We start from the raw sequence: 21,130 nt of genomic DNA, 5'->3' as shown, positions 1-21,130 counted from the left end.
AGGTGTTCTGAGTCTCTGATTAGACAGGTTGATATGAGCAGGTGTTCTGAGTCTTTGATTAGACAGGTTGATATGAGCAGGTGTTCTGAGTCTTTGATTAGACAGGTTGATATGAGCAGGTGTTCTGAGTCTTTGATTAGACAGGTTGATATGAGCAGGTGTTCTGAGTCTCTGATTAGACAGGTTGATATGAGCAGGTGCTCTGAGTCTTTGATTAGACAGGTTGATATGAGCAGGTGCTCTGAGTCTTTGATTAGACAGGTTGATATGAGCAGGTGTTCTGAGTCTCTGATTAGACAGGTTGATATGAGCAGGTGTTCTGAGTCTTTGATTAGACAGGTTGATATGAGCAGGTGTTCTGAGTCTTTGATTAGACAGATTGATATGAGCAGGTGCTCTGAGTCTTTGATTAGACAGGTTGATATGAGCAGGTGTTCTGAGTCTCTGATTAGACAGGTTGATATGAGCAGGTGCTCTGAGTCTTTGATTAGACAGGTTGATATGAGCAGGTGTTCTGAGTCTTTGATTAGACAGGTTGATATGAGCAGGTGTTCTGAGTCTTTGATTAGACAGGTTGATATGAGCAGGTGTTCTGAGTCTCTGATTAGACAGGTTGATATGAGCAGGTGCTCTGAGTCTTTGATTAGACAGGTTGATATGAGCAGGTGCTCTGAGTCTTTGATTAGACAGGTTGATATGAGCAGGTGTTCTGAGTCTCTGATTAGACAGGTTGATATGAGCAGTTGTTCTGAGTCTTTGATTAGACAGGTTGATATGAGCAGGTGTTCTGAGTCTTTGATTAGACAGATTGATATGAGCAGGTGCTCTGAGTCTTTGATTAGACAGGTTGATATGAGCAGGTGTTCTGAGTCTCTGATTAGACAGGTTGATATGAGCAGGTGCTCTGAGTCTTTGATTAGACAGGTTGATATGAGCAGGTGTTCTGAGTCTTTGATTAGACAGATTGATATGAGCAGGTGTTCTGAGTCTTTGATTAGACAGGTTGATATGAGCAGGTGTTCTGAGTCTTTGATTAGACAGATTGATATGAGCAGGTGTTCTGAGTCTTTGATTAGACAGGTTGATATGAGCAGGTGCTCTGAGTCTTTGATTAGACAGGTTGATATGAGCAGGTGCTCTGAGTCTTTGATTAGACAGGTTGATATGAGCAGGTGTTCTGAGTCTCTGATTAGACAGGTTGATATGAGCAGGTGTTGTGAGTCTTTGATTAGATAGAGGTCATTATACAGAAATAACACACCGCTGAATTCAGCGATTGACCAATCAGAATCAAGCACTCAACCAAGCCGTGTAATAAGGACTTTTAACACCTCTGAAAGTATTTTTTAATTTACAAACAAACTATCCTATAAAAACATTTCAAATATTACATGTTGAAAATAGCTTATCTACATGCTTGCGACACGAGGCGTTGTGAGCTTGTAGATCAGCTATTTTCACAATTTTGATCCGTGGAACCGAGTCAAACTAAATGTAATGCCTCAACTCCTACAATCCAAGTGCTTGTCAGGGTGGGGGGTCCCCAGCTCAAATATGATTATTTGGGGGGTCCCCAGCTCAAATATGATTATTTGGGGGGTAGAGAACCCTTGCACTAAATGACCTGTGGTGTGATGTGTTGTTTCCTCCAGGCTGCTGCTGCCCTTCATGCAGTCCTACGCTCGCTCCGGAGGTTTCTCCATCACCGGGAAGATCAAGACGGCGCTGATAGAGAACGCCATCTACTACGGAACCTACCTGCTGATCTTTGGCTCTCTGCTCATCTACGTGGCCATCCACCCTGAGTGGCAGCTGTCATGGTCAGTATGTGTGAGGTCATGGTATGTGTGAGGTCATGGTCAGTATGTGTGAGGTCATGGTATGTGTGAGGTCATGGTCAGTATGTGTGAGGTCATGGTATGTGTGAGGTCATGGTCAGTATGTGTGAGGTCATGGTCGGTATGTGTGAGGTCATGGTCAGTATGTGTGAGGTCATGGTCAGTATGTGTGAGGTCATGGTCAGTATGTGTGAGGTCATGGTCGGTATGTGTGAGGTCATGGTCAGTATGTGTGAGGTCATGGTCAGTATGTGTGAGGTCATGGTCGGTATGTGTGAGGTCATGGTCAGTATGTGTGAGGTCATGGTCGGTATGTGTGAGGTCATGGTCGGTATGTGTGAGGTCATGGTCGGTATGTGTGAGGTCATGGTCAGTATGTGTGAGGTCATGGTCGGTATGTGTGAGGTCATGGTCAGTATGTGTGAGGTCATGGTCAGTATGTGTGAGGTCATGGTCAGTATGTGTGAGGTCATGGTCAGTATGTGTGAGGTCATGGTCAGTATGTGAAATGTGAATATGTAAGCTTTGAGCTTCAGCCTATGCCTTTTCGATCAATCAACATGAATTATTGGATTATAGTGTGGTACGTTTTCTGTAATTGTTGATGTGGATCGAACTAAACTAAACTGAAACTAAACTAAACTTATGTGTGAGGTGCAAATAAAAACAACTTAATACTTCCGAAGTTTAATATGAGCATCAAAGCACTATTTTAAAGGATCTACACCATGAATTAAAAAAAAAATAATAATAATAATATCATATTGTTTATGTCCCTGAAACGTTTTTCAAAAGGTTTGATCCTAAATGAAGCCTCAGATATACTCATTCCAACTAACTTCTCTCTGGCTTATAAAGCACTTTCACCTGCAATACCACATTGTCCTGTTTGGCACGGGGCGCTATTGAGCCAGTTGTATGCATGTTATCACCTGGTTCTGTGTGGAAAAAGTAAAAAAGAAAATAAGAAAAAATAAATACATAAAAAAATAAATAAAAAAAAGGTTTGAACTGAAAAACGGGTGGGATTTGTACCCTGACGTGACGTCACGTCAGGGTAAAAATCAGTTTGGCCTGTTTTGAGACCAATTTACAGAAAACCCCAGATTTGCTGTGAAAGCCTGAGTGTTCAAACTGGGGTATTTTTGGGGATAGAAGAGAGGTAGGGGAGACCAAAAATACACAAAAAAGAAGAAAAAGTAAAATTCATGGTGTAGTCCCTTTTAAATACTTTTTTTTAGCACATACATTCCATAGACCACACATGTACAAATGACGTCATCAACTTGCGACGGGCGTTGTCCCTATTGAGTGTTTTAAATGTTAGTTATAGATGTTAGTTATAGAGGGCGATTATAGCCAGTGGCGGCCTTTCCTATGTTTCACCCGTTTCAATTGAAACAGGCCCCCAACCTCAAATTGACTCTCAAAACTACATAAAAAATAAGCTATGATGACTAAAACTAAGACCAAATATATTGTCAATTTAGTCAACAAATACAAACTAGACTAAAATGTTAGTGAGGGATCTAGTGGAGAAGAGATCCAGTAGAACTAAGACTAGTGGAGAAGAGATCCAGTAGAACTAAGACTAGTGGAGAAGAGATCCAGTAGAACTAAGACTAGTGGAGAAGAGATCCAGTAGAACTAAGACTAGTGGAGAAGAGATCCAGTAGAACTAAGACTAGTGGAGAAGAGATCCAGTAGAACTAAGACTAGAGGAGAAGAGATCCAGTAGAACTAAGACTAGTGGAGAAGAGATCCAGTAGAACTAAGACTAGAGGAGAAGAGATCCAGTAGAACTAAGACTAGAGGAGAAGAGATCCAGTAGAACTAAGACTAGTGGAGAAGAGATCCAGTAGAACTAAGACTAGTGGAGAAGAGATCCAGTAGAACTAAGACTAGTGGAGAAGAGATCCAGTAGAACTAAGACTAGAGGAGAAGAGATCCAGTAGAACTAAGACTAGTGGAGAAGAGATCCAGTAGAACTAAGACCAGTGGAGAAGAGATCCAGTAGAACTAAGACTAGAGGAGAAGAGATCCAGTAGAACTAAGACTAGTGGAGAAGAGATCCAGTAGAAATAATACTAGTGTAGAAGAGATCCAGTAGAACTAAGACTAGTGGAGAAGAGATCCAGTAGAACTAATACTAGTGGAGAAGAGATCCAGTAGAACTAAGACTAGAGGAGAAGAGATCCAGTAGAACTAAGACTAGAGGAGAAGAGATCCAGTAGAATTAAGACTAGTGGAGAAGAGATCCAGTAGAACTAAGACTAGAGGAGAAGAGATCCAGTAGAACTAAGACTAGTGGAGAAGAGATCCAGTAGAACTAAGACTAGTGGAGAAGAGATCCAGTAGAACTAAGACTAGTGGAGAAGAGATCCAGTAGAACTAATACTAGTGGAGAAGAGATCCAGTAGAACTAAGACTAGAGGAGAAGAGATCCAGTAGAACTAAGACTAGAGGAGAAGAGATCCAGTAGAATTAAGACTAGTGGAGAAGAGATCCAGTAGAACTAAGACTAGTGGAGAAGAGATCCAGTAGAACTAAGACTAGAGGAGAAGAGATCCAGTAGAACTAAGACTAGAGGAGAAGAGATCCAGTAGAACTAAGACTAGAGGAGAAGAGATCCAGTAGAACTAAGACTAGTGGAGAAGCGATCCAGTAGAACTAAGACTAGTGGAGAAGAGATCCAGTAGAACTAAGACTAGAGGAGAAGAGATCCAGTAGAACTAAGACTAGTGGAGAAGAGATCCAGTAGAACTAAGACTAGTGGAGAAGAGATCCAGTAGAACTAAGACTAGAGGAGAAGAGATCCAGTAGAACTAAGACTAGTGGAGAAGAGATCCAGTAGAACTAAGACTAGTGGAGAAGAGATCCAGTAGAACTAAGACTAGTGGAGAAGAGATCCAGTAGAACTAAAACTAGTGGAGAAGAGATCCAGTAGAACTAAGACTAGAGGAGAAGAGATCCAGTAGAACTAAGACTAGTGGAGAAGAGATCCAGTAGAACTAAGACTAGTGGAGAAGAGATCCAGTAGAACTAAGACTAGAGGAGAAGAGATCCAGTAGAACTAAGACTAGTGGAGAAGAGATCCAGTAGAATTAAGACTAGTGGAGAAGAGATCCAGTAGAACTAAGACTAGTGGAGAAGAGATCCAGTAGAACTAAGACTAGTGGAGAAGAGATCCAGTAGAACTAAGACTAGTGGAGAAGAGATCCAGTAGAACTAAGACTAGTGGAGAAGAGATCCAGTAGAATTAAGACTAGTGGAGAAGAGATCCAGTAGAACTAAGACTAGTGGAGAAGCGATCCAGTAGAACTAAGACTAGTGGAGAAGCGATCCAGTAGAACTAAGACTAGTGGAGAAGAGATCCAGTAGAACTAAGACTAGTGGAGAAGAGATCCAGTAGAACTAAGACTAGTGGAGAAGAGATCCACTAGAACTAAGACTAGTGGAGAAGAGATCCAGTAGAACTAAGACTAGTGGAGAAGAGATCCAGTAGAACTAAGACTAGAGGAGAAGAGATCCAGTAGAACTAAGACTAGTGGAGAAGAGATCCAGTAGAACTAAGACTAGTGGAGAAGAGATCCAGTAGAACTAAGACTAGTGGAGAAGAGATCCAGTAGAACTAAGACTAGAGGAGAAGAGATCCAGTAGAACTAAGACTAGTGGAGAAGAGATCCAGTAGAATTAAGACTAGTGGAGAAGAGATCCAGTAGAACTAAGACTAGTGGAGAAGAGATCCAGTAGAATTAAGACTAGTGGAGAAGAGATCCAGTAGAACTAAGACCAGTGGAGAAGAGATCCAGTAGAACTAAGACTAGAGGAGAAGAGATCCAGTAGAACTAAGACTAGTGGAGAAGAGATCCAGTAGAATTAAGACTAGTGGAGAAGAGATCCAGTAGAACTAAGACTAGTGGAGAAGAGATCCAGTAGAATTAAGACTAGTGGAGAAGAGATCCAGTAGAACTAAGACCAGTGGAGAAGAGATCCAGTAGAACTAAGACTAGTGGAGAAGAGATCCAGTAGAACTAAAAGACAAGTCATTATATCCTTGGTTGCACTCGGGTGTTGGGCTCTGAAAATAGCGCTCTGTCTTTCAGTATGAGTACAGACAGTATGAGTACAGACAGTATGAGTACAGACAGTATGAGTACAGACGGTATGAGTACAGACGGTATGAGTACAGACGGTATGAGTACAGACGGTATGAGTACAGACGGTATGAGTACAGACGGTATGAGTACAGACGGTATGAGTACAGACGGTATGAGTACAGACAGTATGAGTACAGACAGTATGAGTACAGACAGTAGGCCTACAGACAGAGGGTGAAAGCGCGGCCTCACAATCCTTCTGGCTTTTTGGGTTTTAAGCAGGAGGTGTCAGAAAAGTTTCCACTACGACGCGTTGTGAGCTTGTAGATCTGGTATTTTCAGCATGCAGTCAAGTGTAAAATCAGCCATTACGACGCCATCAAGGCACCGACACAATACATCATAGTCAACTAAATCAATTGTAGATTTAGTCGTCTATAATCTTATGATATCTAGTCAACTAAAACTAGACTAACAGTAAAACATTTCAGATGACTAAAATATGACTAAAACTAAATGGAATTTGATTCAAAAGTATGGCTCGGCATGGCTTACTTTACTTCATAAACACAGTGAGTTGTTACAGGTACAGACAGTCTGTATTAAACACAGTGAGTTGTTACAGGTACAGACAGTCTATATTAAACACAGTGAGTTGTTACAGGTACAGACAGTCTATATTAAACACAGTGAGTTGTTACAGGTACAGACAGTCTGTATTAAACACAGTGAGTTGTTACAGGTACAGACAGTCTGTATTAAACACAGTGAGTTGTTACAGGTACAGACAGTCTATATTAAACACAGTGAGTTGTTACAGGTACAGACAGTCTATATTAAACACAGTGAGTTGTTACAGGTACAGACAGTCTATATTAGACACAGTGAGTTGTTACAGGTACAGACAGTCTGTATTAAACACAGTGAGTTGTTACAGGTACAGACAGTCTGTATTAAACACAGTGAGTTGTTACAGGTACAGACAGTCTGTATTAAACACAGTGAGTTGTTACAGGTACAGACAGTCTGTATTAAACACAGTGAGTTGTTACAGGTACAGACAGTCTGTATTAAACACAGTGAGTTGTTACAGGTACAGACAGTCTATATTAAACACAGTGAGTTGTTACAGGTACAGACAGTCTATATTAAACACAGTGAGTTGTTACAGGTACAGACAGTCTATATTAAACACAGTGAGTTGTTACAGGTACAGACAGTCTGTATTAAACACAGTGAGTTGTTACAGGTACAGACAGTCTGTATTAAACACAGTGAGTTGTTACAGGTACAGACAGTCTGTATTAAACACAGTGAGTTGTTACAGGTACAGACAGTCTGTATTAAACACAGTGAGTTGTTACAGGTACAGACAGTCTGTATTAAACACAGTGAGTTGTTACAGGTACAGACAGTCTATATTAAACACAGTGAGTTGTTACAGGTACAGACAGTCTGTATTAAACACAGTGAGTTGTTACAGGTACAGACAGTCTATATTAAACACAGTGAGTTGTTACAGGTACAGACAGTCTATATTAAACACAGTGAGTTGTTACAGGTATAGACAGTCTATATTAAACACAGTGAGTTGTTACAGGTACAGACAGTCTGTATTAAACACAGTGAGTTGTTACAGGTACAGACAGTCTATATTAAACACAGTGAGTTGTTACAGGTACAGACAGTCTATATTAAACACAGTGAGTTGTTACAGGTACAGACAGTCTGTATTAAACACAGTGAGTTGTTACAGGTACAGACAGTCTGTATTAAACACAGTGAGTTGTTACAGGTACAGACAGTCTGTATTAAACACAGTGAGTTGTTACAGGTACAGACAGTCTATATTAAACACAGTGAGTTGTTACAGGTACAGACAGTCTATATTAAACACAGTGAGTTGTTACAGGTACAGACAGTCTATATTAAACACAGTGAGTTGTTACAGGTACAGACAGTCTGTATTAAACACAGTGAGTTGTTACAGGTACAGACAGTCTATATTAAACACAGTGAGTTGTTACAGGTACAGACAGTCTGTATTAAACACAGTGAGTTGTTACAGGTACAGACAGTCTATATTAAACACAGAGTGTTGTTACAGGTACAGACAGTCTATATTAAACACAGTGAGTTGTTACAGGTACAGACAGTCTGTATTAAACACAGTGAGTTGTTACAGGTACAGACAGTCTGTATTAAACACAGTGAGTTGTTACAGGTACAGACAGTCTGTATTAAACACAGTGAGTTGTTACAGGTACAGACAGTCTGTATTAAACACAGTGAGTTGTTACAGGTACAGACAGTCTGTATTAAACACAGTGAGTTGTTACAGGTACAGACAGTCTATATTAAACACAGTGAGTTGTTACAGGTACAGACAGTCTGTATTAAACACAGTGAGTTGTTACAGGTACAGACAGTCTATATTAAACACAGTGAGTTGTTACAGGTACAGACAGTCTGTATTAAACACAGTGAGTTGTTACAGGTACAGACAGTCTGTATTAAACACAGAGTGTTGTTACAGGTACAGACAGTCTATATTAAACACAGTGAGTTGTTACAGGTACAGACAGTCTATATTAAACACAGTGAGTTGTTACAGGTATGAGCTGCAGACGGTGGGCATCACAGCGGCCAACACCTGGGGTCTGTTCCTGTTGGTGTTGCTGCTGGGTTACGGCCTGGTGGAGATCCCTCGCTCCTACTGGAACTCCTCCAGGAGAGGACACCTCCTCATCAAGACCTACTTCAAGGCCGCCAAGCTGATGACGGAGAAGGCCGACGCTGAGGAGACCCTGGAGGATGTGATGGAGGTGAGGAGAACCTAGAACCATACTTTACATCTACACAGAGGAGAACCTAGAACCATACTTTACTTCTACACAGAGGAGAACCTAGAACCATACTTTACTTCTACACAGAGGAGAACCTAGAACCATACTTTACTTTACATCTATACAGAGGAGAACCTAGAACCATACTTTACTTCTACACAGAGGAGAACCTAGAACCATACTTTACTTCTACACAGAGGAGAACCTAGAACCATACTTTACATCTATACAGAGGAGAACCTAGAACCATACTTTACTTCTACACAGAGGAGAACCTAGAACCATACTTTACTTTACATCTATACAGAGGAGAACCTAGAACCATACTTTACATCTATACAGAGGAGAACCTAGAACCATACTTTACTTTACATCTATACAGAGGAGAACCTAGAACCATACTTTACTTTACATCTATACAGAGGAGAACCTAGAACCATACTTTACATCTATACAGAGGAGAACCTAGAACCATACTTTACTTTACATCTATACAGAGGAGAACCTAGAACCATACTTTACTTCTACACAGAGGAGAACCTAGAACCATACTTTACATCTATACAGAGGAGAACCTAGAACCATACTTTACATCTATACAGAGGAGAACCTAGAACCATACTTTACTTTACATCTATACAGAGGAGAACCTAGAACCATACTTTACATCTATACAGAGGAGAACCTAGAACCATACTTTACTTTACATCTATACAGAGGAGAACCTAGAACCATACTCTACATCTATACAGAGGAGAACCTAGAACCATACTTTACATCTATACAGAGGAGAACCTAGAACCATACTTTACTTCTACACAGAGGAGAACCTAGAACCATACTTTACTTTACATCTATACAGAGGAGAACCTAGAACCATACTTTTCATCTATACAGAGGAGAACCTAGAACCATACTTTACTTTACATCTATACAGAGGAGAACCTAGAACCATACTTTACATCTATACAGAGGAGAACCTAGAACCATACTTTACTTTACATCTATACAGAGGAGAACCTAGAACCATACTTTACATCTATCAAACTACCAATAGAATGCATGTTCAGAAGTATCTTCCATGAAACCCTCATGCTCTCTGATGTTTCATTAAAGCAAAGCTTAAAGCCTCCATCAAGTCAAAAGACTCACAGACACGACCCTGTTCCAGCATCTGAGCCCATGTTTGTGTTCTCTTCCAGGAAGTGAGAAAAATCAGTGAATCCATCAAGTATAATCACCCACTGAGGAAGTACATCGACACCATTCTGAAAAAGGTACGTTTAAAAAAATAACAATTTAAAAACAACATCACCAAAAAACAATTAATATAATTTAAAAACAATAAATACCATTAAAAAAAAACACACCCTCACCATAACACACAATGATTCAGGCTGATGGTAATCTAGTGGTGTTCTGCTGCCCCCTAGTGTCCAGTGGACTACCAGGAGAAGATGGGGAGGAACATGGACGACTATGAAGACTTTGATGACAAACACAACACCTACCCCAGTGAGAAGAGCCTGGTCAAACTACACAAACAGGTACATTAAACTACCCCAGTGAGAAGAGCCTGGTCAAACTACACAAACAGGTACTTTAAACTACCCCAGTGAGAAGAGCCTGGTCAAACTACACAAACAGGTACATTAAACTACCCCAGTGAGAAGAGCCTGGTCAAACTACACAAACAGGTACTTTAAACTACCCCAGTGAGAAGAGCCTGGTCAAACTACACAAACAGGTACATTAAACTGGCGTGTTCTCTCCTCCGTGTCATCAGTGCCCATACCCTAGGTGGGGTTGGTGAAAGGGCCCACTCTGTGTGGAGTTTGCATGTTCTCCCCGTGTCTCCTAGGGTAGTTAATACCCTCACAAAAACATGCAGTAATCCTGGTCTCTATACTGCCTCCCACTGGCCAGCCGGGGCGCCTGATGGAGGGGAAAGGAACTGGTTGGAATAACGTGTTCCTTCCACGCGCTACGTCCTACCAGGGAAACCCCCCCCTGTCAGGTGACAAGAAGGTCAGTTGGCTCTCATGCATTGAAGGAGGCATGAGCTCAGCCCTGGGCTCCCTAGGCTGTGGGGGGAGTGTAGCGCCCAGGACCACTTATAAAATTGGCACCGGGTGAAAAAGGAACTCCCTCAGGGGGGGGGGGGCAGTACAGACCATGCAGGGTCTGTTTAAAGACCATATAATGATCAAGTGTGTGTGTGTGTGTGTGTGTGTGTGTGTGTGTGTGTGTGTGTGTGTGTGTGTGTGTGTGTGTGTGTGTGTGTGTGTGTGTGTGTGTGTGTGTGTGTGTGTGTGTGTGTGTGTGTGTGTGTGTGTGTGTGTGTGTGTGTGTGTGTGTGTGTGTGTGTGTGTGTAGGTGATCTATGCGGTGCAGAGACACAACAGGACGAGGGTCCAGTGGCAGATCCTGCTCCAGCAGGCCATCCACCTGGAGGATGTGGCCAAGAACGAGACCAGCTCCTCCCACCTGTTCGTCCACAGCTTCCCCGAGCCGGAGCCTGCTGGCTGGTTCAGCAGATACCTCTACACTCCTACCGTAGGTCAGTATATACCTCTACACTCCTACTGTAGGTCAGTATATACCTCTACACTCCTACCGTAGGTCAGTATATACCTCTACACTCCTACTGTAGGTCAGTATATACCTCTACACTCCTACTGTAGGTCAGTATATACCTCTACACTCCTACCGTAGGTCAGTATATACCTCTACACTCCTACCGTAGGTCAGTATATACCTCTACACTCCTACTGTAGGTCAGTATATACCTCTACACTCCTACCGTAGGTCAGTATATACCTCTACACTCCTACTGTAGGTCAGTATATATCTCTACACTCCTACTGTAGGTCAGTATATACCTCTACACTCCTACTGTAGGTCAGTATATACCTCTACACTCCTACCGTAGGTCAGTATATACCTCTACACTCCTACCGTAGGTCAGTATATATCTCTACACTCCTACTGTAGGTCAGTATATACCTCTACACTCCTACTGTAGGTCAGTATATACCTCTACACTCCTACCGTAGGTCAGTATATACCTCTACACTCCTACCGTAGGTCAGTATATACCTCTACACTCCTACCGTAGGTCAGTATATACCTCTACACTCCTACTGTAGGTCAGTATATACCTCTACACTCCTACCGTAGGTCAGTATATACCTCTACACTCCTACTGTAGGTCAGTATATACCTCTACACTCCTACTGTAGGTCAGTATATACCTCTACACTCCTACCGTAGGTCAGTATATACCTCTATACTCCTACCGTAGGTCAGTATATACCTCTACACTCCTACCGTAGGTCAGTATATACCTCTACACTCCTACTGTAGGTCAGTATATACCTCTACACTCCTACTGTAGGTCAGTATATACCTCTACACTCCTACCGTAGGTCAGTATATACCTCTACACTCCTACCGTAGGTCAGTATATACCTCTACACTCCTACTGTAGGTCAGTATATACCTCTACACTCCTACTGTAGGTCAGTATATACCTCTACACTCCTACCGTAGGTCAGTATATACCTCTACACTCCTACTGTAGGTCAGTATATACCTCTACACTCCTACCGTAGGTCAGTATATACCTCTACACTCCTACCGTAGGTCAGTATATACCTCTACACTCCTACTGTAGGTCAGTATATACCTCTACACTCCTACCGTAGGTCAGTATATACCTCTACACTCCTACCGTAGGTCAGTATATACCTCTACACTCCTACCGTAGGTCAGTATATATCTCTACACTCCTACTGTAGGTCAGTATATACCTCTACACTCCTACTGTAGGTCAGTATATACCTCTACACTCCTACCGTAGGTCAGTATATACCTCTACACTCCTACCGTAGGTCAGTATATATCTCTACACTCCTACTGTAGGTCAGTATATACCTCTACACTCCTACTGTAGGTCAGTATATACCTCTACACTCCTACCGTAGGTCAGTATATACCTCTACACTCCTACCGTAGGTCAGTATATACCTCTACACTCCTACCGTAGGTCAGTATATACCTCTACACTCCTACCGTAGGTCAGTATATACCTCTACACTCCTACCGTAGGTCAGTATATACCTCTACACTCCTACTGTAGGTCAGTATATACCTCTACACTCCTACCGTAGGTCAGTATATACCTACCTCTATACTCCTACCGTAGGTCAGTATATACCTCTACACTCCTACCGTAGGTCAGTATATACCTCTACACTCCTACCGTAGGTCAGTATATACCTCTACACTCCTACCGTAGGTCATACCTCTACACTCTACTCACTGTATACTATCACATTAAGTCTACTCTCTGTATACTATCACATTAAGTCTACTCTCTGTATACTATCACATTAAGTCTACTCTCTGTATACTATCACATTAAGTCTACTCACTGTATACTATCACATTAAGTCTACTCTCTGTATACTATCACATTAAGTCTACTCTCTGTATACTATCACATTAAGTCTACTCTCTGTATACTATCACATTAAGTCTACTCTCTGTATACTATCACATTAAGTCTACTCACTGTATACTATCACATTAAGTCTACTCTCTGTATACTATCACATTAAGTCTACTCTCTGTATACTATCACATTAAGTCTACTCACTGTATACTATCACATTAAGTCTACTCTCTGTATACTATCACATTAAGTCTACTCACTGTATACTATCACATTAAGTCTACTCTCTGTATACTATCACATTAAGTCTACTCTCTGTATACTATCACATTAAGTCTACTCTCTGTATACTATCACATTAAGTCTACTCACTGTATACTATCACATTAAGTCTACTCTCTGTACACTATCACATTAAGTCTACTCTCTGTATACTATCACATTAAGTCTACTCTCTGTATACTATCACATTAAGTCTACTCTCTGTATACTATCACATTAAGTCTACTCTCTGTATACTATCACATTAAGTCTACTCACTGTATACTATCACATTAAGTCTACTCTCTGTATACTATCACATTAAGTCTACTCACTGTATACTATCACATTAAGTCTACTCTCTGTATACTATCACATTAAGTCTACTCACTGTATACTATCACATTAAGTCTACTCTCTGTATACTATCACATTAAGTCTACTCTCTGTATACTATCACATTAAGTCTACTCTCTGTATACTATCACATTAAGTCTACTCACTGTATACTATCACATTAAGTCTACTCTCTGTATACTATCACATTAAGTCTACTCTCTGTATACTATCACATTAAGTCTACTCACTGTATACTATCACATTAAGTCTACTCTCTGTATACTATCACATTAAGTCTACTCTCTGTATACTATCACATTAAGTCTACTCACTGTATACTATCACATTAAGGCAGAAAAAGACCATAAAATTACAGTGCCAGTGCCTTGCTCACTGGTTCTGTGTTCTATGGGTTTCAGAATGGTACTGGCAGTGCCTGCTGAAGCAGTGGTTCCACAGGCTGCTGTCGGTGCTTCTCACCATGTTCTCCGTGGCCGTGGTTTGGTCTGAATGCACCTTCTTCAGCACCCGGCCCGTCCTGTCCCTGTTCGCTGTGTTCATCCAGCTGGCTGAGAGGGACTACAACTACCTGTACATAGAGGTCAGAGGTCATCCACCTTAAATACTATATTATAGAGACTACAACTACCTGTACATAGAGGTCAGAGGTCATCCACCTTAAATAATATAATATAGAGACTAAACTACCAGTACATAGAGGTCAGAGGTCATCCACCTTAAATACTATATTATAGAGACTACAACTACCTGTACATAGAGGTCAGAGGTCATCCACCTTAAATACTATATTATAGAGACTACAACTACCTGTACATAGAGGTCAGAGGTCATCCACCTTAAATACTATATTATAGAGACTACAACTACCTGTACATAGAGGTCAGAGGTCATCCACCTTAAATAATATAATATAGAGACTAAACTACCAGTACATAGAGGTCAGCACTTCCACCTCAAATAATAATATAGTAATCATTACTATAGAGTGTTTGTTCAGTATCAGAAAATATATTTTACTAAGGTAGGAAAATATAGGTAAAACCAAGCACAACAGTGTTTTTTAATAACTTTATCATGTCTATATTCTACGTAGAGAAGGGGTATTTATCATGGCTATATTCTACGTAGAGAAGGGCTTTATCATGGCTATATTCTACGTAGAGAAGGGCTTTATCATGGCTATATTCTACGTAGAGTAGGGGTATTTATCATGGCTATATTCTACGTAGAGAAGGGCTTTGTCATGGCTATATTCTACGTAGAGAAGGGGTATTTATCATGGCTATATTCTACGTAGAGAAGGGGTATTTATCATGGCTATATTCTACGTAGAGAAGGGCTTTATCATGGCTATATTCTACGTAGAGAAGGGGTATTTATCATGGCTATATTCTACGTAGAGAAGGGCTTTATCATGGCTATATTCTACGTAGAGAAGGGGTATTTATCATGGCTATATTCTACGTAGAGTATGGGTATTTATCATGGCTATATTCTACGTAGAGTAGGGGTATTTATCATGGCTATATTCTACGTAGAGTATGGGTATTTATCATGGCTATATTCTACGTAGAGAAGGGCTTTATCATGGCTATATTCTACGTAGAGAAGGGCTTTATCATGGCTATATTCTACGTAGAGAAGGGCTTTATCATGGCTATATTCTACGTAGAGAAGGGCTTTATCATGGCTATATTCTACGTAGAGAAGGGCTTTATCATGGCTATATTCTACGTAGAGTAGGGGTATTTATCATGGCTATATTCTACGTAGAGTAGGGCTTTGTCATGGCTATATTCTACGTAGAGAAGGGGTATTTATCATGGCTATATTCTACGTAGAGAAGGGGTATTTATCATGGCTATATTCTACGTAGAGAAGGGGTATTTATCATGGCTATATTCTACGTAGAGAAGGGCTTTGTCATGGCTATATTCTACGTAGAGTAGGGGTATTTATCATGGCTATATTCTACGTAGAGAAGGGGTATTTATCATGTCTATATTCTACGTAGAGTATGGGTATTTATCATGGATATATTCTACGTAGAGTAGGGGTATTTATCATGTCTATATTCTACGTAGAGAAGGGGTATTTATCATGGCTATATTCTACGTAGAGTAGGGCTTTGTCATGGCTATATTCTACGTAGAGAAGGGGTATTTATCATGGCTATATTCTACGTAGAGTAGGGCTTTGTCATGGCTATATTCTACGTAGAGAAGGGGTATTTATCATGGCTATATTCTACGTAGAGAAGGGGTATTTATCATGGCTATATTCTACGTAGAGAAGGGGTATTTATCATGGCTATATTCTACGTAGAGAAGGGCTTTGTCATGGCTATATTCTACGTAGAGTAGGGGTATTTATCATGGCTATATTCTACGTAGAGAAGGGGTATTTATCATGTCTATATTCTACGTAGAGTATGGGTATTTATCATGGCTATATTCTACGTAGAGTAGGGGTATTTATCATGTCTATATTCTACGTAGAGAAGGGGTATCTGAAGTTTTAGTGTCATTATTAGGATGTTGAGTCTGCTAAACTAGTATAATTAATTCAGCGATGCCATTGCTCTCCACCAGATGGCGTGCTTCATCACAATCTTCTTCCTGTGTACCTGTGTGTATTCCACGGTGTTCCGCATCAGAGTGTTTAATTACTACTACCTGGCCTCACACCACCAGACTGACGCTTACAGCCTGCAGTTCAGCGGCATGTAAGTACATACATACATACATACATACATACATACATACACATACATACATACATACATACATACATACACATACATGCGTGCGTGTGCGTGCGTCAACACAGGACTTAACTCTTTCACTCCCAGACTTATATCTGGCTGCGTTTTCCCACTGCCAGCAATTTTTCTTTTTTTTTACCGTTTCAACTGGTCACAGAAAATGTATATTCATTATGATCACTCGTCCGGTCGTTTGTAAACACACGGTATCAGTGTGCGTCGCCCAGAGAAAACCAAGACCGCCCCTTTGCCTTGTAGCAGCATGTGAATAGACCATCTCGCCAAAAATGCACGCTTTTCTTTTCCTTTTCAACAATAAAATGTCCTTTATGATCACTGGTCTGACAGTTTGTAAACACAAAGGATCACTGTTCGTCGTCCAGAGAAAAAACATGTTTAACCGAGACCGTGCCTTCCTTTGTTTACTTTACTGAGACACTACACTGTCTCTGTATTCTATGATCCTATAGTTTACTGAGACACTACACTGTCTCTGTATTCTATGATCCTATAGTTTACTGAGACACTACACTGTCTCTATGTATTCTATGATCCTATAGTTTACTGAGACACTACACTGTCTCTATGTATTCTATGATCCTATAGTTTACTGAGACACTACACTGTCTCTATGTATTCTATGATCCTATAGTTTACTGAGACACTACACTGTCTCTGTATTCTATGATCCTATAGTTTACTGAGACACTACACTGTCTCTCTGTATTCTATGATCCTATAGTTTACTGAGACACTACACTGTCTCTCTGTATTCTATGATCCTATAGTTTACTGAGACACTACACTGTCTCTGTATTCTATGATCCTATAGTTTACTGAGACACTACACTGTCTCTGTATTCTATGATCCTATAGTTTACTGAGACACTACACTGTCTCTCTGTATTCTATGATCCTATAGTTTACTGAGACACTACACTGTCTCTGTATTCTATGATCCTATAGTTTACTGAGACACTACACTGTCTCTGTATTCTATGATCCTATAGTTTACTGAGACACTACACTGTCTCTGTATTCTATGATCCTATAGTTTACTGAGACACTACACTGTCTCTCTGTATTCTATGTATGTGTTTACCTTGTTTACTGTAAGTCACTCTGAATAAAGAGTACATTATAAATGTACATGTAAACAAGTGTGTGTGCGTGTGTGTGTGTGTGTGTGCGTGCGTGTGCGTGTGTAGGTTGTTCTGTCGCCTGACTCCTCCTCTCTGCCTCAACTTCCTGGGACTCATTCACATGGACTCTGCTATCTCCCACCAGGACAAGATGCAGACCGCCTACACCTCTGTAAGATATCTATCTGTCTATCTGTCTGTCTGTCTGTCTGTCTATCTGTCTGTCTGTCTGTCTGTCTGTCTGTCTGTCTGTCTGTCTGTCTGTCTGTCACCTGCTGCGCTGCTTGATGTTTGCCGTACCCAAGACAACAGCCATGTAAACAAACACACCATGTCGTTTACAGCTAAACGTTGCTCTCAACAATGTTTTAGAAAACATTTGAAGTGAGAAATAGACGATGCAGTAACAGAACATGTATTCTATTTAATCAACACTTCCTGTTACATTTTCTGAAAAGCAGCAGCTACCAGACAGTGACAACGTTAAACATACCAGTTAGTGTACATGTATGTAACGTGTGCGTGTGATGTGGTTGTGTTCACACAGATAATGGGTTCTCTGCGTGTGCTGTCCTTCATCGCTAATGGATTCTACATCTACTACCCTATGCTCATCCTCATCCTCTGTATCGCCACCTACTTCAGGTCAGTAGAATCTCACTAACTGCCTTATAACTACCACTAGTGGACACAGTATGCACTCAAAGAAGTAAATACTCAAGTATTCAAAAGTAAAACATTACGAGGTACTTTTTTAGAAATGTAAAAAAAAATTGTGAAAATAGACGAGACACGTTGTGAGCCTGTAGATCAGCTATTTGGGCCATACTTTGATCATTATGTATTAGACCCCAGACCTTCACTGTAACATCCTCAGTGTTAATGTAAGGGTCCATTTGGTTCCATGTGTACACTCTCAGAGTTACAGACCTGTAAGGGTCCATTTGGTTCCATGTGTACACTCTCAGAGTTACAGACCTGTAAGGGTCCATTTGGTTCCATGTGTACACTCTCAGAGCTACAGACCTGTAAGGGTCCATTTGGTTCTATTTGTACCCTCTCAGAGTTACAGACCTGTAAGGGTCCATTTGGTTCCTAACTATCTAGTATCCTAGCTATTAGCTTGAGACCCCTGAAGGACCCCTGGGGGTCCCCAGACCACACGTTGAGAACCACTGGTCTACGCTATTAAATCATGTTTTAAAGGGGATGTACGTGATATTTCTTTGTTAAAATCTGTGATAAATAGCTCCATTTTGTGATATTATTTGATCCAATCAGGAGAGAGAACTCATACAGGATTTATTTAAAAAAGAGACGGTCGTGACTCGCCCCAAAGTGAGCTAGTTCTCTTGACACAGCTGAATGCTGAGCTGGAGAACGGGGTTCGATTCCAGCTCGGGACACTAAAACGCTACAATATCCATGAAAGCAGCAGAAGTGTTTCTCTGTAGAGCACCGAAGTCTGACGTAATGTACTCGTCCTACCTGGGTCGTGTTTTTTCCCCCCGTTCTGAATCCCCATAGACGTGTTTAATATCGCGTCAAATAAGAACTGTGTTCCAAAAATAAACAAATGATCCCGGCGGTTTGACTCTTATGGATATGAAGCATCAACTGACGGTGAGAAAACCATAATGTTACTTAAGCCGAATTAGTTACATTTTCGCCAGAAACAGACTGTATCAAATATGAGTGACTGACTATCATAAACCATACAGAACCTCCTCCCTGACAATATCGCCGACACAGTTTGTTTATTTGTGGAACACAATTCTTATATGAGACGATTCTAAGATGACCCAATGTTATTCTCCATAGAGACATGACTTTACGACCCAGAGGATGAACGAGTGACGTCAGGACCTCTGTACTCTATGACCACATTATGTAAACTGAAGCATATTTAGCCAAAATACGTTGCCAGGACCACCAGAGTTTCTCAATCCAGCTCTGGTTATTATCTTTGGCCACCGACCGTGTGTTTTTCTCCGTCCCGGGCGGCAGCGACTGGTCGGTATTGTGTTTGCTGGCACACAGGCTTAGGCTACAACACATGTACACAGTCAGTGACGCCTCCAGCGTCACTTCTTTCCAGTGTTAATGTAACTGTGAGAGTTAAATGATTAAACACAGGTTTAATGAACTATGTTCCACAGCTTGGGGACTCGTTGTCTGAACCTCCTGGGTTTTCAGCAGTTCATGGGAGACAATGAAATGACCTCCGACCTCATCGACGAGGGCAAGGAACTCATCCGAAGAGGTTAGTCTCTGACGTACATGGGCAACTGGCGGCCCCCACCTCACTTAATGAGGCCCCCACCTCACTTAATGTGGCCCCCACCTCACTTAATGTGGCCCCCACCTCACTTAATGTGGCCCCCACCTTCACTTAATGTGGCCCCCACCTTCACTTAATGTGGCCCCCACCTCACTTAATGTGGCCCCCACCTTCACTTAATGTGTCCCGCAGGTTAATATCAGAATAGTGATTATATTATTGATTTCAGCTGTTATGATTCCAAACATGTAAACATGACCCACTTTAATGACTTCAGTCTATATTAGTAGCTTAATGACTAGTATTAACATTATATTGTATTTGTATTTAAGTTCATAAAGTTTACTTAAAAGTTAGTATAACTAAATGCATCTGAAATTAAATAAAAATTTTACTTTTCAGGATTCCAATGAAAAAAATAACAAACTGCGACACGTTTTGAGCTTGTAGATCGGCTATTTTTTCTACTTTTGTGTGACATAGAATGGCGACGTACAGCATTAATTTACGAAAAAAGTTAAAATACTGAGATAAGAGGTGTCTGTGCAACAGTATATGTAATGTGTTCCTCTGGAGTGAGTGTGGAAATATATAGTGACCCTCTACATCATCACAGTTACATCACCTCTGATCTATGAGAATGTCCTGTCATAACTCATTATAATAATAATAATAATAATAATAATAATAATAATAATAACAATAACAATAATAATAATAATAACAACAATAATAATAATAATAATAATAATAATAATAATAATAATGATAATAATAACAATAATAACAATAATAATAATAATAATGATAATAATAAGGGTAATAATAATAATAATAATAACAATAATAACAATAACAATAACAATAATAATAATAATAATAATAATGATAATAATAAGGGTAATAATAATAATAATAATAACAACAATAATTATAATAATAACAATAACAATAATAATAATAATCCGGGAACATGTCTGTCAGTCTTGTAAAGTGGTTTAGTTTTACGGTGAGGTTGTAAAGTGGTTTAGTTTTATCATGAGGTTGTAAAGTGGTTTAGTTTTATGGTGAGGTTGTAAAGT

At 40.4% G+C, this 21,130-nt stretch overlaps 1 protein-coding gene across 1 annotated transcript in view; it reads left to right on the top strand.

Moving 5' to 3' along the window:
* lmbrd2b (LMBR1 domain containing 2b) overlaps positions 1-21,130 on the top strand; it is a 32,766-nt gene that overhangs the window by 6,045 nt on the left and 5,591 nt on the right. Inside the window, exons 5-14 of the mRNA XM_080419635.1 lie at positions 1,653-1,820; positions 8,553-8,763; positions 9,987-10,061; positions 10,218-10,331; positions 11,161-11,344; positions 14,260-14,441; positions 16,453-16,586; positions 17,834-17,939; positions 18,315-18,412; positions 19,927-20,030. Coding sequence (XP_080275761.1) covers positions 1,653-1,820; positions 8,553-8,763; positions 9,987-10,061; positions 10,218-10,331; positions 11,161-11,344; positions 14,260-14,441; positions 16,453-16,586; positions 17,834-17,939; positions 18,315-18,412; positions 19,927-20,030 — 1,376 coding nt within the window. The remainder of the gene's footprint in view (positions 1-1,652; positions 1,821-8,552; positions 8,764-9,986; positions 10,062-10,217; positions 10,332-11,160; positions 11,345-14,259; positions 14,442-16,452; positions 16,587-17,833; positions 17,940-18,314; positions 18,413-19,926; positions 20,031-21,130) is intronic.

Source organism: Gymnoscopelus braueri (genome assembly GCF_963280865.1).
Source record: "Gymnoscopelus braueri genome assembly, chromosome: 22".
In the NCBI taxonomy this organism is placed as follows: domain Eukaryota; kingdom Metazoa; phylum Chordata; class Actinopteri; order Myctophiformes; family Myctophidae; genus Gymnoscopelus; species Gymnoscopelus braueri.
The sequence above is the reverse complement of the archived record's forward strand: the minus strand, read 5'-3'. Positions and strand labels throughout refer to the sequence as shown.